The 21,430-nt window shown below is 38.7% G+C and overlaps 2 protein-coding genes across 10 annotated transcripts in view; both read left to right on the top strand.

Moving 5' to 3' along the window:
* mtcl2 (microtubule crosslinking factor 2) overlaps nt 1-7,590 on the top strand; it is a 95,847-nt gene extending 88,257 nt beyond the window's left edge. For all 4 annotated transcript variants that reach the window (XM_028012269.1, XM_028012255.1, XM_028012247.1 and 1 more), the window contains 2 exons: nt 341-759; nt 1,936-7,590. In XM_028012269.1, coding sequence (XP_027868070.1) covers nt 341-759; nt 1,936-2,070 — 554 coding nt within the window. In that variant the 3' untranslated portion in view covers nt 2,071-7,590. The remainder of the gene's footprint in view (nt 1-340; nt 760-1,935) is intronic.
* Nucleotides 7,591-8,772: 1,182 nt separating this feature from the next.
* Nucleotides 8,773-20,254, top strand: LOC114141633 (excitatory amino acid transporter 3-like). Of its 6 annotated transcripts, XM_028012335.1 has the most exons (17): nt 8,777-8,937; nt 9,008-9,088; nt 9,154-9,229; nt 9,971-10,186; nt 10,285-10,402; nt 11,622-11,762; nt 12,034-12,126; nt 12,223-12,337; nt 12,668-12,710; nt 12,803-12,865; nt 14,182-14,369; nt 14,644-14,751; nt 16,084-16,206; nt 16,302-16,496; nt 16,666-16,800; nt 18,370-18,474; nt 19,846-20,254. In XM_028012335.1, exons 6-17 carry the CDS (start codon nt 11,651-11,653, stop codon nt 19,949-19,951), a joined length of 1,386 nt encoding a protein of 461 aa, XP_027868136.1. In that variant the 5' UTR covers nt 8,777-8,937; nt 9,008-9,088; nt 9,154-9,229; nt 9,971-10,186; nt 10,285-10,402; nt 11,622-11,650; the 3' UTR covers nt 19,952-20,254. The 6 variants fall into 6 exon arrangements, with proteins under 6 accessions (XP_027868119.1, XP_027868128.1, XP_027868136.1 ...); XM_028012318.1 differs by lacking the exon at nt 10,285-10,402 and having other exon boundaries at nt 8,773-8,937; nt 16,166-16,206; nt 16,283-16,496; XM_028012327.1 differs by lacking the exons at nt 10,285-10,402; nt 19,846-20,254 and adding an exon at nt 18,565-18,710 and having other exon boundaries at nt 8,775-8,937.
* The last annotated feature ends 1,176 nt before the right edge of the window (nt 20,255-21,430 follow it).

Genomic DNA, 21,430 nt, shown 5'->3' with positions numbered 1-21,430 from the left:
TGTCCGTCTGTCTGTCCAGCCAACCACGCAGCACCCTGGAGCCATTTTTAAGGTGAAATCATCTAAATAAAAGAGATATTAGGCTCTCAACCCTGTCTGCTTTTTGACCAGCTTTACAAGAGTTAACACTCACATAGGTTGTTTTGACGTCCATTTTGGTGGAGTGGTACATGAAGATGCCGACACCACGAGCCAAGGCTCAATCCCTGCAGTAAAAGTTACATAACAACAATCTGAGAAACAACATAATTTGATGGAACAGAAAAAAGCCAAAATGTCTTCTAGTCTTGTTAAATAAACCCACAATAACTCCAAACCTGTGATCCCTGCGCTGCTATAGGGTCAAGCCAGACGGCCAGCCCGGCTCGGCAGCCTCACGCTGCCGGAAAACTCTCCGGTGCTGCTGTTTGCGGCTCCGAGTCCAACTCTCAGCGGTATGGAGGGCTGGTGCAGGAGTTCTTCAGGAATGTGTGCGGCAGCCGCGGCCCAGGTGGAGCCCCCCTGTCCATGGAGAGAGTGCAGAGAGACCCCCTCGCTGTCCTCGGAGGCGTGGGTGTCTTGGGCGGCTTGAACAGCGTGGACGACCCCACACTCGGAGGGGCTGCTGCGCTGGCTGGACTGAGTGGAGGCAACGACAGCGTGACCAGGATTGTTAATAAGCGGTTTATGAGGCAGACAGCTGGGGAGGAGATGATCAGCATCATGGGAGGAGGGAAGGAAGCAACGAGCAACAGCGTGGCTGCAGGACCGGGAACCGAGGTTTGTTCTTTCAAATGAAATGGCAGTTTGTAGTATTTTGCTAGCTTTACTACATGTTACATTTTATCATATTGCAACCATAAAGTTCAACCTATTATAGTGGAACTGCAGACCAAAATGTGGTAAATCTTCTTTTATAAAGTTCACTTTGACCAATTGCCTTCGAAGGTCATGTAATAAGTACTTGTTGTCCACTTGTGTGTAATGAATTCAGCTGTTTTGTGAAGTTTTCAGAGGTGTGTTTGAGGACATCAGTGAACTAACAGCATCACACAGACCAAGAAATACAGTAGACTGCTCAGAAAGAAAGCTATAAAAGCACTCTTAATGTGTGGACTGAAAATGGTAGCAGAATGATGAAGACCTGCCACGCCATGGCCTGAACTGCCAGGTGGAGGAGAGCACAGATTACAGCATCTGTCAAAAGACCTGTGGTAAAAGGAAGCTAGAAATACAGCCAAAGTTACAACAAAGGAGTTTAGATTAACGCATTAAGTCAACTTTGCAAAGACTAGAAAACTCCTCTTGAAATTATGTATATCCAATCTGATTAAGCCTGGGGTGATTTGTTAAGGAAATTGGGCAAAAGTTTAAGTTTCTAAATGTGAAAAGCTGGTGTAGAGATAACCCAAGAGTTGCAGCTGTAATTTTTAAACATCCATGTATCATTTTCATTCGAAAGCACAACTATTTAGTTTGATCTGTTGGTCTAACCAGTAAAAAGATTAGAATATTAATGAATATTTATTTCAGGAGCTTTATCACTACGTGAAACATATCATGCAGATTAATTACACACATATGGGTGTTTGAAAGCGTTTATTTCTGCTAACTACAATCATTTTCCACTTACAGTTAATAAAAACATGATATTTAAAATCAGAAGATCACATCGGCGCAATAAAAAAACTTTTTAAAAACAGAAAATGTGTGCTAAATGAAAAGCATGTTTGCTACTTAAAGGTTGTTATTTTCAAAAAATACTTTTAATCTGACAAATGAGACTCACTGGGACATACTGTATATTCAGATTTACTGAATATGTCGGTACATGAACGTTTGTGCTTATAACGTGACAGAATGTGCAAAGGGTAAATGGGTGTGAACATGTTTGCAAGGCCCTGTACACCACGGCATCATGATGTGGGCAAGCAGTAACTTTGTTCTGTTTCCCAGGATGCACCTTGCGATTGTGCTACCCAGTCCTCCTGCTTTGTCCGATCGTCTAGAGCAGCTGCTCGCCACTGCAAGCACCGCCCACAGGACTCTCCAGCTGGAGCCGAGGAGAAAGGAGACGCCTGTAACGAGTGACGAGGCTCCCTCTGCCCCAGCGAAGAGTCACACAGAGGAAATTCACTTCTTCACAAACACGACTGCCTTGGAAACGCTTTCCCGTACCTCCGAGAGCACCAAATGCACACAAACACCTAGAACCTGCCACGCACGCAGGCCCACTGCCAAACATAACATCGCGTCAGCACACAGCGCAAACTGCCCCCCACAAAGCTACTGCCAGCTTCTCTCAATCAGAACCCCGGAGACGCCACTCCGGTTTCTAGACGTGCAACCGATGCCAAGAACTCCGCCAGCATCCCAAACCTACCAGCAGGACTGAAACCAGAACTGCCGTCTAACACTACAGATGCCAATCAACAGGTTAAATAATGATGATGTCAGGACTCAAAACACAACCTCCAACTAACAGAATAACAGGTACTACAATCAGTCTGCTAATATTAAACGTTCACAACTACATGCTATAATGTTACCACCATCATGCTGTTTAATGAGCAGTTATTTTAAATATTATGTGTAACTTTGGGGGGTATGAAACAACTTTTTTTTTTTTACTATTATTATTGTTATTTTATTTTTTTCATATACATTCTGGCTGGTCTGAGACAGCCAGTCTGCAAATCGAGACACAGTGAAACGTTTCGATGATTTCACAGTGTTGGACCTGTACTTAAAACATCACGCAGTGTCGGATTGCTTTGCACAATTGACCTCACAGATTTAAAAAAAAAACGGCACATCTTAATGACACATAGCAGAGTGGCATACACTGTATCTTATTAGTATAGGAAGACGTTGGAAAGTACTGGGCTGTGTGTCTCAGGATGACTAGATTTGAACTAAATTGAAGAATGCAGGTACCTAGTGGCTTGAAAAATGAAACCATAAAAATGGTCTCTAAAATAGAGACTGTGTTTAACCAGTGTTCCTGGAGAGCAAATATATCTTATGGCTTGGTTTTCTAGTGCCGTCTGCCCTCTGTCTTATTGAACAATGGGAACAAATACAGACAAAACGGGTGATATGAAAGCCATGACTTTGACCTTCGATGATAGAAATTATGTCTTTATTTTTAAGCAGACGGCCAGAGATTGAGTTGTATTGATGTCATCCTTTAACAGTAGAGTACCAATCTGGTAAACGTACATATCTACTGTGCGCCATCTTGAAATGGCTTCTGTTGTGACACTTTGGGAATCATTCCTCCTTGTTGTTAAGTTAAACTGGGATCCTTTTTGTTAAGCTTATGGGACGTTGGATAGAAATGTAATTTTTTAATGTTTATTTATTATGTTGTTTTTTCAGATTTACCCAAGCCAATGTTGGGAGCAAGAAATTAAAAGCATTCCAGTTTTACTAATCAATCAAAACGTCTTTTGGGATCATAATCACACGGTTGGGGAAAATAAACAAATACCGTGCGTTGCAAAAGTATTCATACTCCGTGACCATTTCACTTTAAATATATTTACATTCATCTAATCTATTGTAGCTCTGGTTCATGTTCGTGATTGTTGTTCTGTTGGAGGGTAAACCTCAACCGCAGTCTCAAGTCTTTTGCACCTCCAGGATTTTCTAGAAATTTTCTCTATCAGTGTTCTCATGAACCTTTGTACTGACTTTAGTAACAGTTATAGTTTGGTTAAAAAATAAAAATATTAAAAAAACGCGATTGATATGAATACTTTTGCAAGGCAGTGAACTCCATAGTTTAGATACTTGGACCAGACACACTAACTGTCTAAGTCGAGATATCAAAGTAAACATATTGTCACAACCATACACTAACAGCTATCTTTCTTACTAATAAGGCTCGTTGAATTGGTTCATAGCATTACAACAAACTTGAAATCTCTTTCAGGATTTTTAAAATGTTTTGTTTTTTTTATCAGAAAAATATGACTTTTAATATTTAAATATCTAAAGCATCAAAACTTTTAACTTATTTGAAATGGATCCATAAATTGATTTTCTATATAAATAAATGAAGCTGAAATACAAAGTTAACTATAAGATGGACTACAGAGTTAATTTTCCTGTAACAGCTGGACATAATGGGCAGCATAAATCAACACTAACAGAACTGCAAAGTCACAAAGCCTGGTTGTGCAACCCTGCAAATAGAAGAAATCTGATGTTGGACAAAACATAAAAATATACTCTGAAGGATTTTTATACATGTATCTTGAGTCCATTACCTTACCATGTCCTTCTTTTTATATTGGATTTGCTATTCAAATGGCCTGTTGGATTATCTGTCTTATATTTTGTCACACTAAAACCAGACTCTCTAAAACAAACAAACTTCCTTTACTTAGGAAGTTTGTTTTCGTCATTAATGTACTGTATCCTGGTAAAACGACAAGAGGCTAACAACTGTAGCTGGATGTGGCAAAGATTGCACCTCTGGCATTTTTAAAATACAATGTAATTTTTTCTGGAATATCTACTACTTTACTTTTTAATTGATGTTCTGCTGATCTGTTGTCAAGTCTCTGTTTTGATACGATGGTGCTAGTTGGTGTGCAGCCTTCTGTGGACTTTAACAGAGAACCTACCCATCCTTGTGCATGCACACAGTTTAATGACTCAGCAGTTTAAAAGTAGGGCATTACAGAAAGTACATATACTGAAATAACATGCTGAGGAAAACCCACAGTCTCTGTGCTACTGTCTGTCATTTTGGGTACAAAACCAGCTGCTGCCTTTCCAGCCACTGACAGGAATACAGCTCACCTAGACTGTCTGAGTTCTGGCCACGATTTTATGGCTGTACTTGATGTCTGACTGGTTTACCAGCTAAGCAATGTTTCAACGGTTTCCAAAAAAGGTCACTTACTATTCCTTTTTCATATTTCACTTTTTTAAAAGCATTTGCATTTTCCTGCACGACAATTATCTGATGCTATAATTTAATCTCGATTTAAACTCAACAAGAAAACACAGTAAATATGACTTGAATACTTTATGTTTTCATTTTCAATTGAGCTATTGAACCATTTTAGGAAAAACGCCTTGGTTTTGTTGCAAAACCCCAAGCTTAACTTTCAACAAGCTAGCACATTTAGCTGAGATGTTCATCTAGCAAAGCAGTCTTTCTCACTACCACCACATTTCCTGGTGGTTGTTATTTAAAGCAAATCCCTGTTAAAATATATTAAAATATTATATTCTACTACAGAAAGCTGACCAAAACATTTAAACAATAGGGCAGACTGTTCCTTCAGTGCTGATTTACATTAAGATATTTAGTATTTTTCTAGAACCCAAAATAAACTCAAAGGGCTTTCTGTAATTTGAAAATGTTTGCTGTAATGGAAATTTTTCATAACAATATGATTCAAAGTATTGCAGCTGTTTGTCCCACTGTTAAAGAGTTATCCAGAAATTATCATTTTTGACTTTGCAAACTGTTAACTTTAGCTTATTGCTAGATGCTCATGGAAAAACAGGTCAGTTACTTGTCAGTATAGTATTCTGGTCCTCTTATCAGACCATATTTGAAATATTGGAGGCACAAGTTAATTTTACATAAGTCAATGACAACTAAGCTTCAATAAACCAATAATCTGAGTACTAATATTAAACATTCAAACATATACAAACAGTTAGCATGCTAACAAGACAGCCATAGCTCATAGGATATTATTAAACCACCAAAAAGGTTTACTCGTAGTTTTTCTTTCAAAACTTTTCTGCCTGCAGTTAAAACCCTAAAAAACATAGCAGACATTAAACAGACTGCATCACAAAGTTTAGTGGTCATCTTTATGTACTATCTACTGTCTAAAGAGATTGTTTCTAACAGTTTCATTCTCCAGACTACAAAAACCCAAACTGATTGGCACACAGAAGATTTCCAAACCATGTTCAAATAAGAACCTGTCTTTTTCAATCTTTCCTTTGCATTTCTATCGGAAACTCAAAGCTATTAAAATCGTGTGCTATCAACAAAACAGGGTTGTGCTTAAAACATTAACATGATTGGCTTTATACACTGCGAACCAATAAAAAGCTCACTGTGGCAGGGATTTATGGGATATTCGTCGTGCTGTTCCAAATAAAAGGCAACTTTATAACATGATTCCTATATTGTAATTTTAAACTATATTTCTGATTGTCTGCACAAAAGTAATAGTGGACAGTTTACAGAATTTCGTTCTACCTCTTAGACTGTAGACTAAAATAAACACAAACACTAAATTCATGTAAATCTGCCAGAAAATGTTGTCAGTTGAAACTCATGCAATCTCTACATTTTATTTTCAATGTCATTCTGTCAACAAGAGGGTCACTTTAGTGCCTTTCCTCTACAAAAGTGTCTTGTTTTTACTAGAACCTTTTCTTTTTTCTACATAGATTCCATTACAAAAAAATCACCACATCTTAGTTCAAATATTCAGATTAGATATCTTGTCGAATTAAATCTAAAAGTTGTACTATTTTGCACAATTGATAAGGGATTTATGAGATAAGAGCTAAAGTGAACCCTTAGATATTAATATTTTGATTCATCAGATTTCCAAACAAGTCAAAATTAAGAAAAATAAAAAAAATTTCAATGAATGTCTGTAGCCTACACTGTTTTCTTTATGTGAATAGGTCTAAATATAAGATGTAATCTTCAACCTAATATGAAGAATCACATGATGAGAAAAGTTATTTCATTATTATTGTTATTTCATTTTTGGTGTCTTTGAAAGACGTACGCAAACATGCTGGACACATACTTGTTTGATTTGTGGCAGAATGATAGGGTTATATGCATATAAGGATTCTGATTATTTTTAAATTGCATTGCCGCATAGAATGTGGCTTGGTAGAGGTGGATATCCGTCTCTCCCTAATCCCTAAATTGTATTTCACCCATTAACTAAAACATTTTGCAGAAAAACACCACCAGCCAATGACTTTTTTAAAGGCTCTGGGGTATCAACCATTACATGTACCCATTTTTAGGTAAGCCTAGTAAAGCAACATAAATATTTCCATCCTTTTTGTAATTTTTCCATACCACTAATTAGATTATTACATGCTGGGATTATGTAAATGATTCTTAGCTGATCGTAATGATGGCTAAGGTACTGCTGTATATTAGCTTTATTAACATACTTTTATCTCTTTTTAACAGTGCTTGATTAATAAAAGGAGAACATTTTAAAGAATTCCCACCCACATTGTAAAGCAACAGGAAAGTGACACGGTTTGTTCCCTGCCCTTCAGTTTCTATGAGAATAGCTGAATGTCAACAGCTGATCTGACCCAGGTCGCTGTGGAAATATGTAGCTCTCTCCCTCTTCAGATGGCACTTGACCGTTTTCATGTATATAGTTGCATTTTGAAGATGACTGACGAAAAAAGAAATGAAATGAAATAAAATAAAACAATAACAAACATTGAAAGATGGGAGAAAAATACATACAAATGGATTTTTGAAGGTATTTTTCTTTTTCCAACCATGGTAGCTTGTAAAATAAGATGAAACTGCCTCATGTTTGTCATAGAATTCACAAATAAACGTGTCATGGATTTTGATGTGGTTTGTGGTCTCTGCCTTTTTGCTTCCTCTCTGTTCTGCATCGGATCAGACTGCGGTTCGCTTGAATAATGCAATTTCTACGTTAGCAAGAAGCCTCCCCAGGGATGTGGTGAGAGCTGATTGTGATGCACACACAAAGAATCTGATGTATGTTGAAGGGCCCAACTTATGTGTTTTCCAACTGAGCTCCAGTTTCTCACAAGAAAAGGAAAACAACAAATTGAGCACACAGTGTGCAAAAAGAAAAAAATCAGCAACTTTTGTGTTTTAGTTATCTGGGTTGAGTCCTCTTGAGGAGGATTTAAGTTTGTGAGTAGGAAAGTAAACCGTCTGTCAGTTACATTATGGTTATATTCAATAAAAAGTGGAGGATTTTGAACTAACCTTTGAGGAAACAAAGACTCCTCATAGTGTAATTTAGTGCTTGTCAAGAGTCACCGGGGTGTTTTTTCCAACCAGTAGAGGGAGCCATAAGGTCAAAATGAAAGGTAGAGTGAGCCACCTTGGGTGTCTGCTTACTCCTAATATATGGATCAGCTAGTCGGCCCCTGCTGGTCTTTGGGGTTACCCACCAGATGGAACATCTTCAGGAAAAACTGGGACCTTGAACACTTGTTCTTTCATCTGTAGCAGAAAGCTGTCGAGATTGGTCATCTGGGGCCTGTGCAGTCATTTTTGGAAAACTGGACTCTGCTCTAGTTTTTCTACCACTGACTTCATGCCTTCCCTCTAAATCTGCCTCCTGCTGTGATTCAAGCTCTGGCTGGGGCGGAGGTTCTTGCATTGGAGCGTCAGAATATTGTAGGTTTAACTTTAGCCTTGAAAACTTTTATTTGATTGCTTATTGAAATTATTAATAAATTTAGTAATCTAGATTTAAAATAAAAAACAAAAACTACTTATTTAAAGTATGTATGGAAAGACGAAAGAAAATGACATAGAATTAGGATGGACAGAGCCTAGGAAGGTTTGTTTTTTCCAGTTTGTTTTCCTGATAGAGTCAACAAATGCACATGATGGAGTTTAAGTTTATCTCTGATACCTCTGGCTCAGGGTGACAGAGGATTTCATTCTAGTGGTGAACTGGTTGGTCTTTGCCCTCATTTTTCTCCTGACAATATTTCCTCTTCTGTCTTTGACACATGAGATGATGAGACAGGCATTGTGGTTTTGTTAAGGTTTCTGAAGCCCCAGGACTGAGGACACCTGGCACCTAATTGCCTCACAATGGGTGTGGAGCATAAAGGGAGACTCACTCACCTGTCTTCTTCATGCCTGCATTTGGTGGCACTTCAGTGGGAAGGTCGCTTGGTTAGCTTGCAGTGGCCATAACTCTAACATCAGTAAGTAATGTTTCCCCTCCTGTATAAGATCAGCAGTTTTAGTTGGTTAACTCAAATTGTTTACATTTAGAAACTGCCTGAAGTCTCCTGCTTGGTACTGGGGTGTGGCTGTAATTTACTCTCCCCTGTTCAGCTTGGCAATATAAAATGAGTATGTATTTTTTTATCGCACGCATGCAGTTGAACAGCACAAAAATGACAACTATTTATATATAGGAAGTACTGGCAAGCGGATCCTCTTGCTGTTGGGCCGGAAGGGGCTCTCTGGTCGGGGTGGAGTCATCCAGCTCTGGTAGGTGACAATGGCTTCCTCTGCCTTCTACCATTTTCTATAATCATTTATTAATCTGGGGCTTCATTTCAGGCGTAAAGCTGCTGCAGCGCGCTGGAGACCCTGCCGCTTTGTTTTACTTTCTGCTTTGTTTTCTCAATTTTTTTTTGTTTGGTTTCTTAGTTTTGTGCTTTTTGTTTAAATTTAGAAAAATGTTCCTATTCTTCCGTGTGGCCTCCTGCCTTGCTGTGGGTAGCAGCCTTGGTTTTGGTTATTTTTAGATTAAAGCATTGATTTTTTTTTTAATGGCTATGTCTGCGGTTAGGGGTAACCTCCATTTTAGCACCTGTTCATATCTAAATTGTAGTGTCTTTCTATTTTGTATTTGCTTTGTTTAACCCGAGTCTAATCTGCTCATTGTGCATACACTGTCTTTTTAAATTTTTTTTAAGAATTATTATAAACATTGTTTAGAATATCTGAACCAACATCAAAGTATCCAAGGAGACCAGGCATGATGCCTGTTATCAATGCCTTTGCATTTTCCAAAAAAATAGAATCCCAGAACTAGATGCCAACATGAATAAAATCTTCCTAAACCAGAAACTTCATAAATCACTTGAAAACTGTTTAAGCAAAGATGTTTTGGAGAACTAAAAAATGATTCAATGGAAACATTGATTTGTTTTTAAGCACGTCAAATTACTGAAAATCTAATGTATTTTAAGAAGATATTTCTAAAGTATTATTTATTGTACCAAGGTACCCATGGAGACCAAATACGTTTTTTCAGAGCATTTTTTAAAAAGGAGGACAAATGTCATGTAGTTACCCAGCATTGGACACAAAACGGCAACTGATTCTCTTTAACGGCTGCGATAGACTGGCCCATCTGTCTCAGCTCACTGGACCATCGTGAAATGATTATATTGAAAGAGAGCCTGTTTCAGGGCTTTACCCTGATGATGATTGCCTTAGGTAAGTATGAACTTCTTTTCTACTTCTGATCATCCTGTGATTTCTTACTGTTTATTTCATAGACTTTATTTTCATATGTGTCATGCACCCTTTCACAGGTGCCCAGCCCACACGGGCTTTCAAGACACAATAAAACACATACATATGAGTGGACACACATAAATACTCTTTAAATAAAGAGTCCTATTTTTAAGGTGCCAGGCCTTCATCTCTTAAGTAAGATATCAACTGCCCACTTACACTTATAAACTTCAAATTAAAACTGTTTAAGCTGTACAGTACATTCCTATAAATGTACTGAAAATCTGAATCCTCAGATATCTTATCAATTTCTCTGGCCCAAGTACACCTGCTTGTGACATCCCAAAAAGGAAAGGTTACAATAAGACTTCTTCGTACGACTGATTGTGTGAATTTTCTAAATTATTTCTCATTTCAATTTATTATATCCTTCTTAGATTGCCAGTTTTTAAAGCTCATGATGCTTGCAAATTGCGTACGACAGTGGACGTAAAAGTAGAGACAAAACGTGGTGGCAAAAAAAAAAAACCCAAATGAGGCAAGAGAAGAAAGAAGAGAAGAACTGAAAAAGAGACTTTTAGAGAAACTTGGGGGGGGGTGACAGGGGAAGCAGGCCAATCAAAGAGCAACAGGTGGAAAAATTGGTGAAAATAAAAGAGGCACCAATGAGATGCTTTCAAAGTCAGAGAGCGAGAGAGAACACTGCACTGCAGCTCATAGTGAACAGTGGCCTAGGATGGCCACCAGGGGGGACCCAAGAGCAATTTATTTTTTCTTTTTGCCAGTATAAAGAATAATTTCTACTTTGTCAAATATTATTTAAAAAAAACATCACAACTTTATAATAAAAATGTGTATTTTTGTTAATGTTATCTCATAGAAATTATTACTAGAAAAGCAGTTCCACTTAGGGGGCCTCCTAATGGCTCCTTACGCAGTCACTAAGTTTTGCTTATGTTGAAACGGAAGCCATTTCATTTAACCCTTTTTGGTGTCTTGTAACAAATGACACAGACAAACAGCAGGGAAGCAGAGGGTTGTCCCGTCAGACCATCAGTTCCCCAAAAAAAAATCTCGTAAAGCGCATATTGGATCAGTGCCACCCTGTTGAGCCACACAAAGGGTAAACAAATAGTATCTAAACTGAAGTTGTTCTGGTTAGCTTCACACGTATTCTGTGTCAATGATCTCTGGCTAATTTTGCTGTAATATCAATCTGTAATATGTATAGGACGATTAAAGCTGTAATATGTTAGAAAACGTGTCTACAAAATATATCCCATTCTCATTTACCATTTATGTCAAAGCACCACCATTTATTTTTCATGATTGTGATGAAGTCTATCTAAGCTAATGTTGTTTTTACATTTTGATGTTATTTATATTTATTATATTTGTGATTTTTCCTCCACAGGGTTAGGTATTGGGTTTTTGCTGAGGCTTATGGTTTCTGTAACTCAAGATCAAATGGACTGGATCAAATTCCCGGGAGATTTGTTTTTTAACCTGCTTCAGTTATTTGCTGTCCCTCTCATTGTGACAAGTGTGATGGCAGGCAAGCTAAAAATCCACACACTTCATGTGTTAACTTGTAAATGTTAGAAATAGATTTAAGAGATGCTCACTTTTTTGTGGATATTCTTTCTGATTGCATATGTAAGACTTATCTGACATTCTTACCATTTATTTTTTGCGGCTAAAAAGTGTTGAAAGTTGAAGATCAGCTCAGACATTTAGACTATTGCTTGGACACACATGAACTGGCATGTTGTCTTGCTCATCGCTCAGGCACCAGGTGAACTTCTGGTTCTGATCTCTTTTCTCAGAAGTAAGTGGATTAAACAGCAGATTGCCTGGGAGATCAGCCGTCTTCCTAACAACGTACATCTGTGGCTCCACCGTTCTGGCCGTAACTCTCGGTGACTTTATGATGGGCGGCACAGTTTAACATAGATTTATCAAAACAGTGATAATTGTGTAATTGTTTTGACATGCTGCCTGTGACTGTGTTGCAGGAATGAGTCTAGTGCTCCTGGTCAAACCTGGTATGGATCACACAACCGGCAAAACAACCGTTAACATAAATATGCCATCCTCCTCTATGCATGTGATTTTCATGGATCTTATTAGGTGAGAAGATAAGTGTTTTTCGACACAATTCCTGGTTTGCATATTCAGGTTGTAATTTGAAGAAGTCAAAATAGAGATTTTTGCTATCTCTGACAATTATAAATTAAAACTTTCTTGGTTTATGTGAAATTCTGATATTACGGAAAAAACATCCTCATGTTCCATCCATCCATTATCTGACATGCTTGCGAGGTGGTGCTGGTGTCAACGGGTGAGAAGCGGGTTCACCCTGGACAGGTCGCCAGGCCATTTCAGTATCCTCATGTTTTGTATCCTTAAAATTTACATGTACATTTTTTTTTCTGTCTGACTCTCCTTTGACTCGCATAGGAACGTGGTTCCAGAGAGCTTCGTTCAGGCTTTCTACGAGCATGTAGGTTTTTCATTCAGCTCCACGACTCGCTGTGTAATTTTCCATGTTGGATTTGGAAAGTTTTTTAAAAGTTTCTTTTTGTTTTCTTGCAGTACAAGACAGAGATTGTTCAGGTTAAAACAAATATTCCTAGACACTACCTTGATCCAGTAATGGTGAGTATTTTCTTCTGATCTTTGTTCTTTTTCTAGAGCACCTTCCGAAAGTCTTTAGATCCCTGGAGCTTTTTCACATGTTGTCACATTACAACCACAAACGTCACTGTATTTTTGTTTAGATTTAAAACAGTGGACCAACACAAAAGAGTACATTTTTGCAAAGAGGAAGAGAAACGATGGATGGCCTTAAATTTCTTTCAAATTAAAACATGAAGGGAGAGGTGGCGTTTGTTCTCAGCCCACCTGAGGGGCAGGTGTGCCTTTCTGTAGTGGTGATGGGGTGTGAGGAGGGATACGTCACCAGGGAACAGACAGACAAGCAACCATGCAAAACACTTGTACCTGTTGAAGTGTTGACCCAACAAAACCATTTTTGGGGAAGAGGGAGGAACATCAGTTTTCACATTTTGCCCCACATTTTCTGTTGTATTTAAGCCTGGAATTGATTACAGGGATCCATAATATGGTCATGCTTTCACCTGAACCATTCCATTGTAGACATGGACTGAATGTGACTGTCCTAATTTCACCCTAAATCTGTTCTTTAAACGGATCATAAGGAAAACTAAAGCCATTCTTGCTGACAAATCTCACCCTTTACACACGGAGTTCCAGTTTCTGCCTTTTGGCCTCTGGCTCAGACTTCTTAGTATGAAAAGTAACAGGTACAAGCTCTCCTTTGATCCTGCTGCCATTTCTCTTTTTAACGCAGGACAAGGTCGGGGAGACTTGCATCTGATTGTTAGTGTTTGTATCAACTGTCGGTCGACATGTACACTGCTGTACTCTCCCCATAATGTATTCATTTATATTTGATGTCTTTTTTGGTATGTTTTATTGTTTTTTATTTTTTAACTTTGACACTTTGTCATTTAGTTTTTATACTTGGTGTAACATCAGTTACCCATTTGGGACATGAATAAATCTGAATCTGAACCCAAATCTGAATTTTCCTGGGCTTGGCTCCATCCGTCAGCTTCCCTGTCCCCGCAGAAGAAAAGCAAATGAACACACATGTGGATAACTGGATATACATTGGCTAATGAAGGGGTTACAGCATAAAGTTTAGCTTAATACACAAAAAGTTTTTTTAGATTTTTACATGTAAAGGTTTTATAAACCTTGAATATGTTTCTTTGCATCTCACAATTATGCAGTACATTGGATTGGTATTTTGCAAACTAAATGCAAATAAAATGCATCAAGGTTTATGGCTTTAGTGGGACTTTTTGTGGAAAAGTGATATGTATTGTCCAACAATGTCCTTTGAAACTGCTCTTAGAGAGTTAGATCCAGCACATTTGTGTTTCTAGGCGCAGAATGGCACTGAGACACGACTGATGGGCAATTATGTCCCTGGAGCCAACATGGTAGGACTGATCGCCTCGTCTTTCACCATCGGCATCATGTTAAACAAGGCGGGACTCAAGGCCAAAGCCACTGTGAAGTTCATTAAATGCCTCAGCATTGCACTAAAAATCATTTTCAACTGGATCCTGTGGTAAGATCAAGCACCATATCATTTCTCTTTTTTTTTTTTTTTTTTACCAAATTAGATTCATTTTTATTATTCAAAAAAAATACTTTTAATTAGTTCAGGTCAGACAAAAGGGCAAATCACTGGGACCATACCACTGAGATTTGATTCCAGTTTTTGTATTTACATAAGGAAGCTGTTTTTTTTTTTTAATTTATTAACAAACAGGGAGTTGAAATAATTTTCTTTATACACCCATTTTCTTTAACCTTTTTTTTTTGACTGTTCTTTGTTTCAGGTACTTGCCAATCGGCCTTTTGTTCCTGGTTGTGGAATACGTGTTGGACGTTAGCGACTGGACCGTTATCATTAAACTTATCAGACTTACAGGGGTCATTTTTCTGGGGTATGTCCACCTTGTTCATTTCAGCTTTGTTTCTACTGCTCTAAGGTGGCAGCACTGAACTCTGCATAAAAAGGAAAGAAATTGCTTTGAATGTATTTACAGAACAGTACTCCTCCTACTCCTTTATGCTTAGAGGATGAAAAGATCAGTTCTTATAAATGCAACCATTTTCAGTCCAGTTCATGCAGTTTTCTCCAGAAGTTCAGGCCCTAAGAGGTTTTGTTATGTTTGCCAGTGAACAAACGGCATCGTGAAGACTGTTACAGTCCAGCCGGTTAGGCACAAGGACAAATGTATATAAAAAAAATATTCTTTATTTATTTTTCTAAAAGTTATTAACAGATGGCCTTGAAAAGCAAATCTCAAAAATATAGAAAAATGAACCCAAAAGAAAATATCAAATAATGCAAACCTAACTCAGGATAGCAAACCAAAACTGACCTCCCACAATGAACACACCGGGGAATTGACTGGCCTACACAAACGAGGAGGGGTGGGGAAGGAGTCAAAGACAAGCAATGCATAAACATAAACAACTAATTCAAACCAACACAATGCAAATGTAAAAACAGAACAACCTAACACCAAAAATGTTTTAGTAATTGTGCTATTAGTAGAGAGAGAGGTCGATTCTTCAGCCTGATGGACTGATGCCTGATGCAGTCCTCTCCCCCAGGAGTCCTTTAAAACTCAGCAAAACAAAAAATAATTAGTAATCCAAATATACATAAGGTGTTTACTAAATGTGTGCACTCATAATAGAAAACATCCTAATGCAATGCCACAGAAAACGTGAAATTATAAATACATTGTGTGAAAACATTTCAATGAATACTAACACTGGGGAAAAGCTGGAGGAACCTCCACAAAGACCAAGAAACCCATCTTCCTTCAGCACAAAGACTCTAAAGACAACTTTGAAAGGTCTAGATAAAAACTTATTCATGTGTTAAAATGGCAGAGTAAAAGTTTAAACCTATATTCAATCTGTGGGAAGCTTTGTGTTCACATGCAACATCCACTCTGACTGAGCTGGTGCAATTTGTTTCTGCAAATGTTGTTTCTATGAAAGCGTAAAGCTGGTGGAGACACAACCTGACAGGCTGCAGCTAGAACTGCAGCAAAAGGACTGAGACTGAATAGAGATGCACAAACATCTTCATAGACGTTACTGTGCAACCATGCATCATTTTCCTTCCACTTTACACTACTGTGTGTTAGTATATCATATGAAATCTCCCAAACACATAAAAAGTGTCAAAGTTGGAAGCTAGTGAATATTTTTTCATTGAATGTTTTTAACCATGATCATGATTTTGTTGTCTCTTTCAGGCTCGCAATCCACTCCTTTCTTGTTCTTCCATTGATTTTCTTCGTGTTCACCAAACAGAACCCCTTTCTCATCTTCTTCCAGATTTCCAAGGCTTTGTTCACCTCAGCGATCTTGGCGTCCAGGTGAGATGTTCTGTTTGTTTGTTGTCAAAGTGTGACACTTTCGTAGTTTCCTCATACAAACGGTTTGCCAATAAAGGATGTGCTTTCTGCCAAAGCGCCGCCACTCTGCCTGTCACCATTCAATGCTGTGAAGCGAACGTGAAGGTCAATACGAAACTCTGCCGGCTCATGTTGCCAATGGTCAGCAGCATCAACATGAACGGGATGGCGCTGTATGAAGTGGTCGCTGTCCTCTTTATTGCCCAGATAAGTGACATCCTTTTGGATGTCACCCAGATCATCACCATTTGGTAAGCTGCTTCCTAGAAGTACCTGGAATTGAGAAAAGATGCATGCTGGAATTGTTAAGAGGGATACAGTTGTATGCTGTAATTGAGACAGAAATACTCATGAGCATTTCCAGCTGCAAACTTGACCAGCTGCAAACCAAGCACAATCTGTATTGTGCTTGGTTTGCAGCTTGACCTGTTGCATTTCAAGCTTTGGAGCCGTAGGTGTTCCAGCAACCGGATCTGCAACCACTATCCTCATTTTGACAGCTGTGGGACTACCTGCACATAATGCCTCCCTTCTGCTGGTCTTTGAGTGGTTTCTGTAAGTTTAATTTGATACTCATCACCTACTACGCTGTGTGCACAATTATTAGGCAAGTTTTAGTTTTGATCATATCATCATTTTTAAGCATATTTTCCAATTCCAAGCTGCACAATCTTGAATGCTTTTTGAATATAAACATGTCAGCTGGTGTGCATTTTTTTAATGAGGGAGTGTGGGCCTAAGGAGATCAACACCCTATATCAAGGTGTGCATAATTATTGGGCAGTTTCTTTTCCTCAGGCAAAAAGTGCCAAAAAAGAGATTTAAGTGACTCTGAAAAGTCCAAAATTGTAAAAAGTCTTTGAGAGGGACGTAGCACTCTTGAAACTGCTAAGATATTGGGGCGTGTTCACAGAACCATCAAATGTTTTGCTGCAAATAGTCAAAGGGACACAAGAAACGTGTTGAGAAAAAAAGAGGCAAATTAACTGCCAAAGATTTGTGAAAAATCAAACGTGAAGCTACCAGGATCCCGTTATTTTCCATTGCTGTCACATTCCAGAACTGCAACCTACCTGGAGGGCCCAGAAATACAAGATGTTCAGAGCTCAGAGACCTGGCCAAGGTAAGGACAGCTGACCCCCACTGAACAGGACATAAGTTGAAACATCAAGACTGGACCAAGACACATCTGAAAACAGACTTTTCAAAAGTTTTATGAGCTGCTGAGATAAGAGTGACTCTTGACGGACCAGATGGATCGACCCGTGGCAGGATTAGTAATGGGCACAGAGCTCCACTTCCCATCAGACACCAGGAAGGGTACTGGTAGTGGCTGGTATTATTAAAGATGAACCAGATGGATCTTCTGGGTTGAAGATGGACTCAAAATCTACTCCCAAACCTACTGGCAGTTTTTAGAAGACACATTCTTCAAAGGTTAGGATTAGGATTCAGGAAAAAGTCTGCATCTTTCAAGAAGACCATGATTTTTATGCAGGACAATGTGTCATCACATGTATCAAAGTACTCTGCTATGTGGCTAGCCAGTAAAGACCTTAAAGATGGAAGAATAATGAAGTGGCCCCCTTCCTCACCAGACCTAGATCGCATAAAGAACTCGTGGGCCCTTCTTAAACGGGTTGGATTGACCAAGAGTTCTGTAGTTGTTCAATAATAAAATTAATCCTCAAAATTACAACTTGCGTAATAATTGTGCACACAGTGTTTAACCATCTAGTCATGTAGTCATTTTGGATGGAGTTACACTTGTCTGCTATCAAATGCTTGCAGTTACTTTTGGTTAGGACATAGCCCAACAGACTGCAGCTAGAACTGCAGCAAAAAGGTCTCATTGAGACTGAATAGAGATGCACAAACATCTCTATTCAGTTTTTTCTGCAAACGAAAATACTAATACGAGTCTTGAGTCGCCTACTTGAGAGGAGAGCCTATGTAGCAATGATTGATAAAGCTACCCTTGGAGACTGATTTTGTTACCAGGAACAACCTGAGCTGGTGAAGAGTTGGTTCATCTGGTTGTTGTACAGAGAGGAACAGAAAAACTTCAAGAAAAACATAGTTGAGTCTGACAGCATGTTTGTTCTCCTCTTATGTGCTCTTCAGAGACCATTTCACTACCATAGTCAATGTGCTAGGAGACTGTTTTGGTGTGGCTCTCATCAATCATCTGTGCCAGGATGAGATCGTGATCCTGGACAAATCATCAAGGTAAATTAAATCATTAAAATGATGTGTTCATCTGCAAAGACATAATGTTGCTGAAAGTATTCACTTCTTTGTCCAAATCGATCAATTCAGGCTTTCCAGTGTTTCTCACTGCTAAAGGTTGATGAAATCCAGCACTGAGGCTGAACAAATAGGGTGCTCTCAGAAAGAACAGTGAATTTGAGCATGGTACCATGAGAGGATACCACCTGTACAATTCCACTCATTAAAGTTTGTCTACTGTACTCTATACCAGTGTGGACGTGTTGTCTGGAGTTTCAAATCCTGCCTCAAAAGTATCAGAAAAATGCAGCAAAGCCTTTCCTCCCTGGACTCTGGAATACAAACCACCTCTCCTAAGAGATTCTTCTGGTCCTTTGCATCTGATGTTTTACTCTGCAGAAGCTGCATCGCGTTCTTACTGATGTGAAAATGATAAAACACGTTGGTGTCCTAACAACTGGGTTTGTCAGTGGTCAGGACAACAACAGCTCTTGCCTGTCAGCAGTGTTTGAGGTGTACAGGAAGGCGGGTTGGGATTCATTATTTGGTACCGTTCACCAGAAGTCGGGCTCAGCCCATTTTGTTTAAGTGACTGGAACTCCTAATGATTTAGCACACCAAGGCTTTTTTTTTTTTACTATTTCAAGCTCCCATCCTTGTGGGAACAGTTTGAAAACGGCCTCTTCCTGTTCTCACATGACTGTGCACAAAGCAGGTTTAATAACATAGAAGAGTAAGTTTGGGGTAGAAGAACTTTACCGGGGCGTGCTGTGGTGGCGTAGGGGGTTAGCACGCCCCACGTTTGGAGGCCTTAGCCCTCGACACGGACGTCGCGGGTTCGGCTCCCGGTCCCGGCGACCTTTACCGCATGTCCTCCCCCCTCTTCTCGCCCTCCTTCCTGTCTGCCTACTATAGAAAAAAATACGAGCCACTAGCGCCACAAAAACTCTTCGGAGAACAAAAAAAATACAAACTTTACCCGTTTGCTCACATCATATATAACCCCATGGATTGAGATTAGGATGTTGCTCAGGTGTGTGTGTGTGTGTGTGCGCGTGTGTGTGTGAAGGCAGATGAATAAATACTTTTGTCAACATTGTGCACATCCAATTCTGAACTATGTCAGTGTTCTCTGTAGTATTCACTCAGAGAGCCACATAAAAATGATCTAAATGGTTCAGAGCCTCTTCAGTTAGTAGTATGTTTCTATGAAATATTGAGTAAAATATGGGCTCAAGTTCTTGTAATGTAATATAGTATATATCTGGAATGTAGACTATTATAAGTCATTTTCACTGAGTAGAAAGACATGAGATATTTTGGTCACAGTTTGTCCAGATTATCCATGTTTTCCATTTTGCCTGTTTGCAGGGAAGGAATGCGTTCCACCAGGGAGCTCGAGCTGGACTTATTCTGTTTGGAGCCCGAAGAAGAGTTCATCCCTTCCTCTTCCTCAGGATCCATTTTATCTATGTGAGGGGATCATCTCAGCACCATATTAACTCCAACGTATTAAGCCTCAGGACAGGAATGTCAGCATCCTGGGGTGTCTGAGCTGATCATTTCTTTGTTTGAATATAATTGTTGCTAGCAGGACGGTGCCATAGCAGTTTATTCATCTGTATTTAGTTTCTGTTTTATTTCAGTTTTTGCAACTTTTACATTATTTATTTATATTCACTAATTCATTAACACTATTCTAGAGTTTATTGTTGTGTGCGATGGCGTGTTTACTATGTGGACGTTACTGTTTTTATAAAATGAATTTTGACAATAGAAATATTTCTCCAGTGTTTCCTCACTTATCAACTGAGCTGCCACAGTTCTTCATCTTCCATAATGGATTTTCTCCCACTTCCAAATCCTCACGGTTTTATTACCTGTAATTACTTGCGTTAGCTATTTTTTTTTTATTATTTGGTTCATTTCATTATGTGTCTCTAGTGGTTAAACGCCTTTCTTTCTGTTTTTAAGCTCTGTAACTTTGTGTCAGACTTGACTGAATGACAAACGCTCTATATACAAAATTTGGCTGATTGGTTGATACAATAATACTTTGCAAATAAATACTTTTCTTCATGTTGCACAAACAGATTTACTGCTTTCAAAATCAAAATAACTGAATTAAATCTAAATGTCATTTTTTTTATGAGTGAACACATGAACAATGCATAAAATCTTTCCTTGAGAGCAGCTGATTTTAATAAATTGCCAGTCAACTTAAAAGTTAGTCTTTAATTATGTACGAGAAATTTAAAAATAATTTAGCCTACCACTGTCATTAAGTGTCCATAAAGTGGACCCTGAAAAAGCAGTGCACAGAAAACAGATCAGCTGACACTGGAAAATGGAGCCCTGTCTTTACTATGTTGCCTAAGTTATTCGTCATTTCAAGGACAATCACAACATCCTTGGGGGTTTATCGCCAAGCTCTGCACCTTCTGCTCGAATGATAATTAAAAACACTGTGTGATCTGCCACGATCATTTGAACTCCCTCATCCTTTGACAAAAAAGAAAAAGAATACGTCACAGATATGCCTTGCATCCATATTTACAGCACAAAATCTTTGTATTACTGTAAAACAGTAATATCATTGGAAACTTTTGAGGCATGTTTCCTTCAAAATGCTGCACAGAAAGGATCCTACCAGACAATACATGAGGATGTATATTATCAGAGTGCTGTGTGGTATTAGTTCTCTGAAACACATGATGTTTTGCATTTTGGTCAAATTTTTGAGTTTTGAGTCGGGCAGAGGGGACAGACAAGTGGATGGAGGAAGAGGATCAAAGTGAGCGGGAAGTAACGTGAACATGAGAGTCAGACAGATGTGGGTTTTTTTATTTACAAATTACTGCATATAAATGAGACACTGCAGACGAACAAAGAGAGGTCTTGATCTACGAGAAAACTTACACTCAATTAGAGGACAAACCACCACAAAACCAGAAAA

The sequence above is a fragment of the Xiphophorus couchianus genome, chromosome 1 (assembly GCF_001444195.1).
Source record: "Xiphophorus couchianus chromosome 1, X_couchianus-1.0, whole genome shotgun sequence".
Lineage (NCBI taxonomy): Eukaryota > Metazoa > Chordata > Actinopteri > Cyprinodontiformes > Poeciliidae > Xiphophorus > Xiphophorus couchianus.
This window is presented reverse-complemented; position numbering and strand designations above follow the sequence as displayed.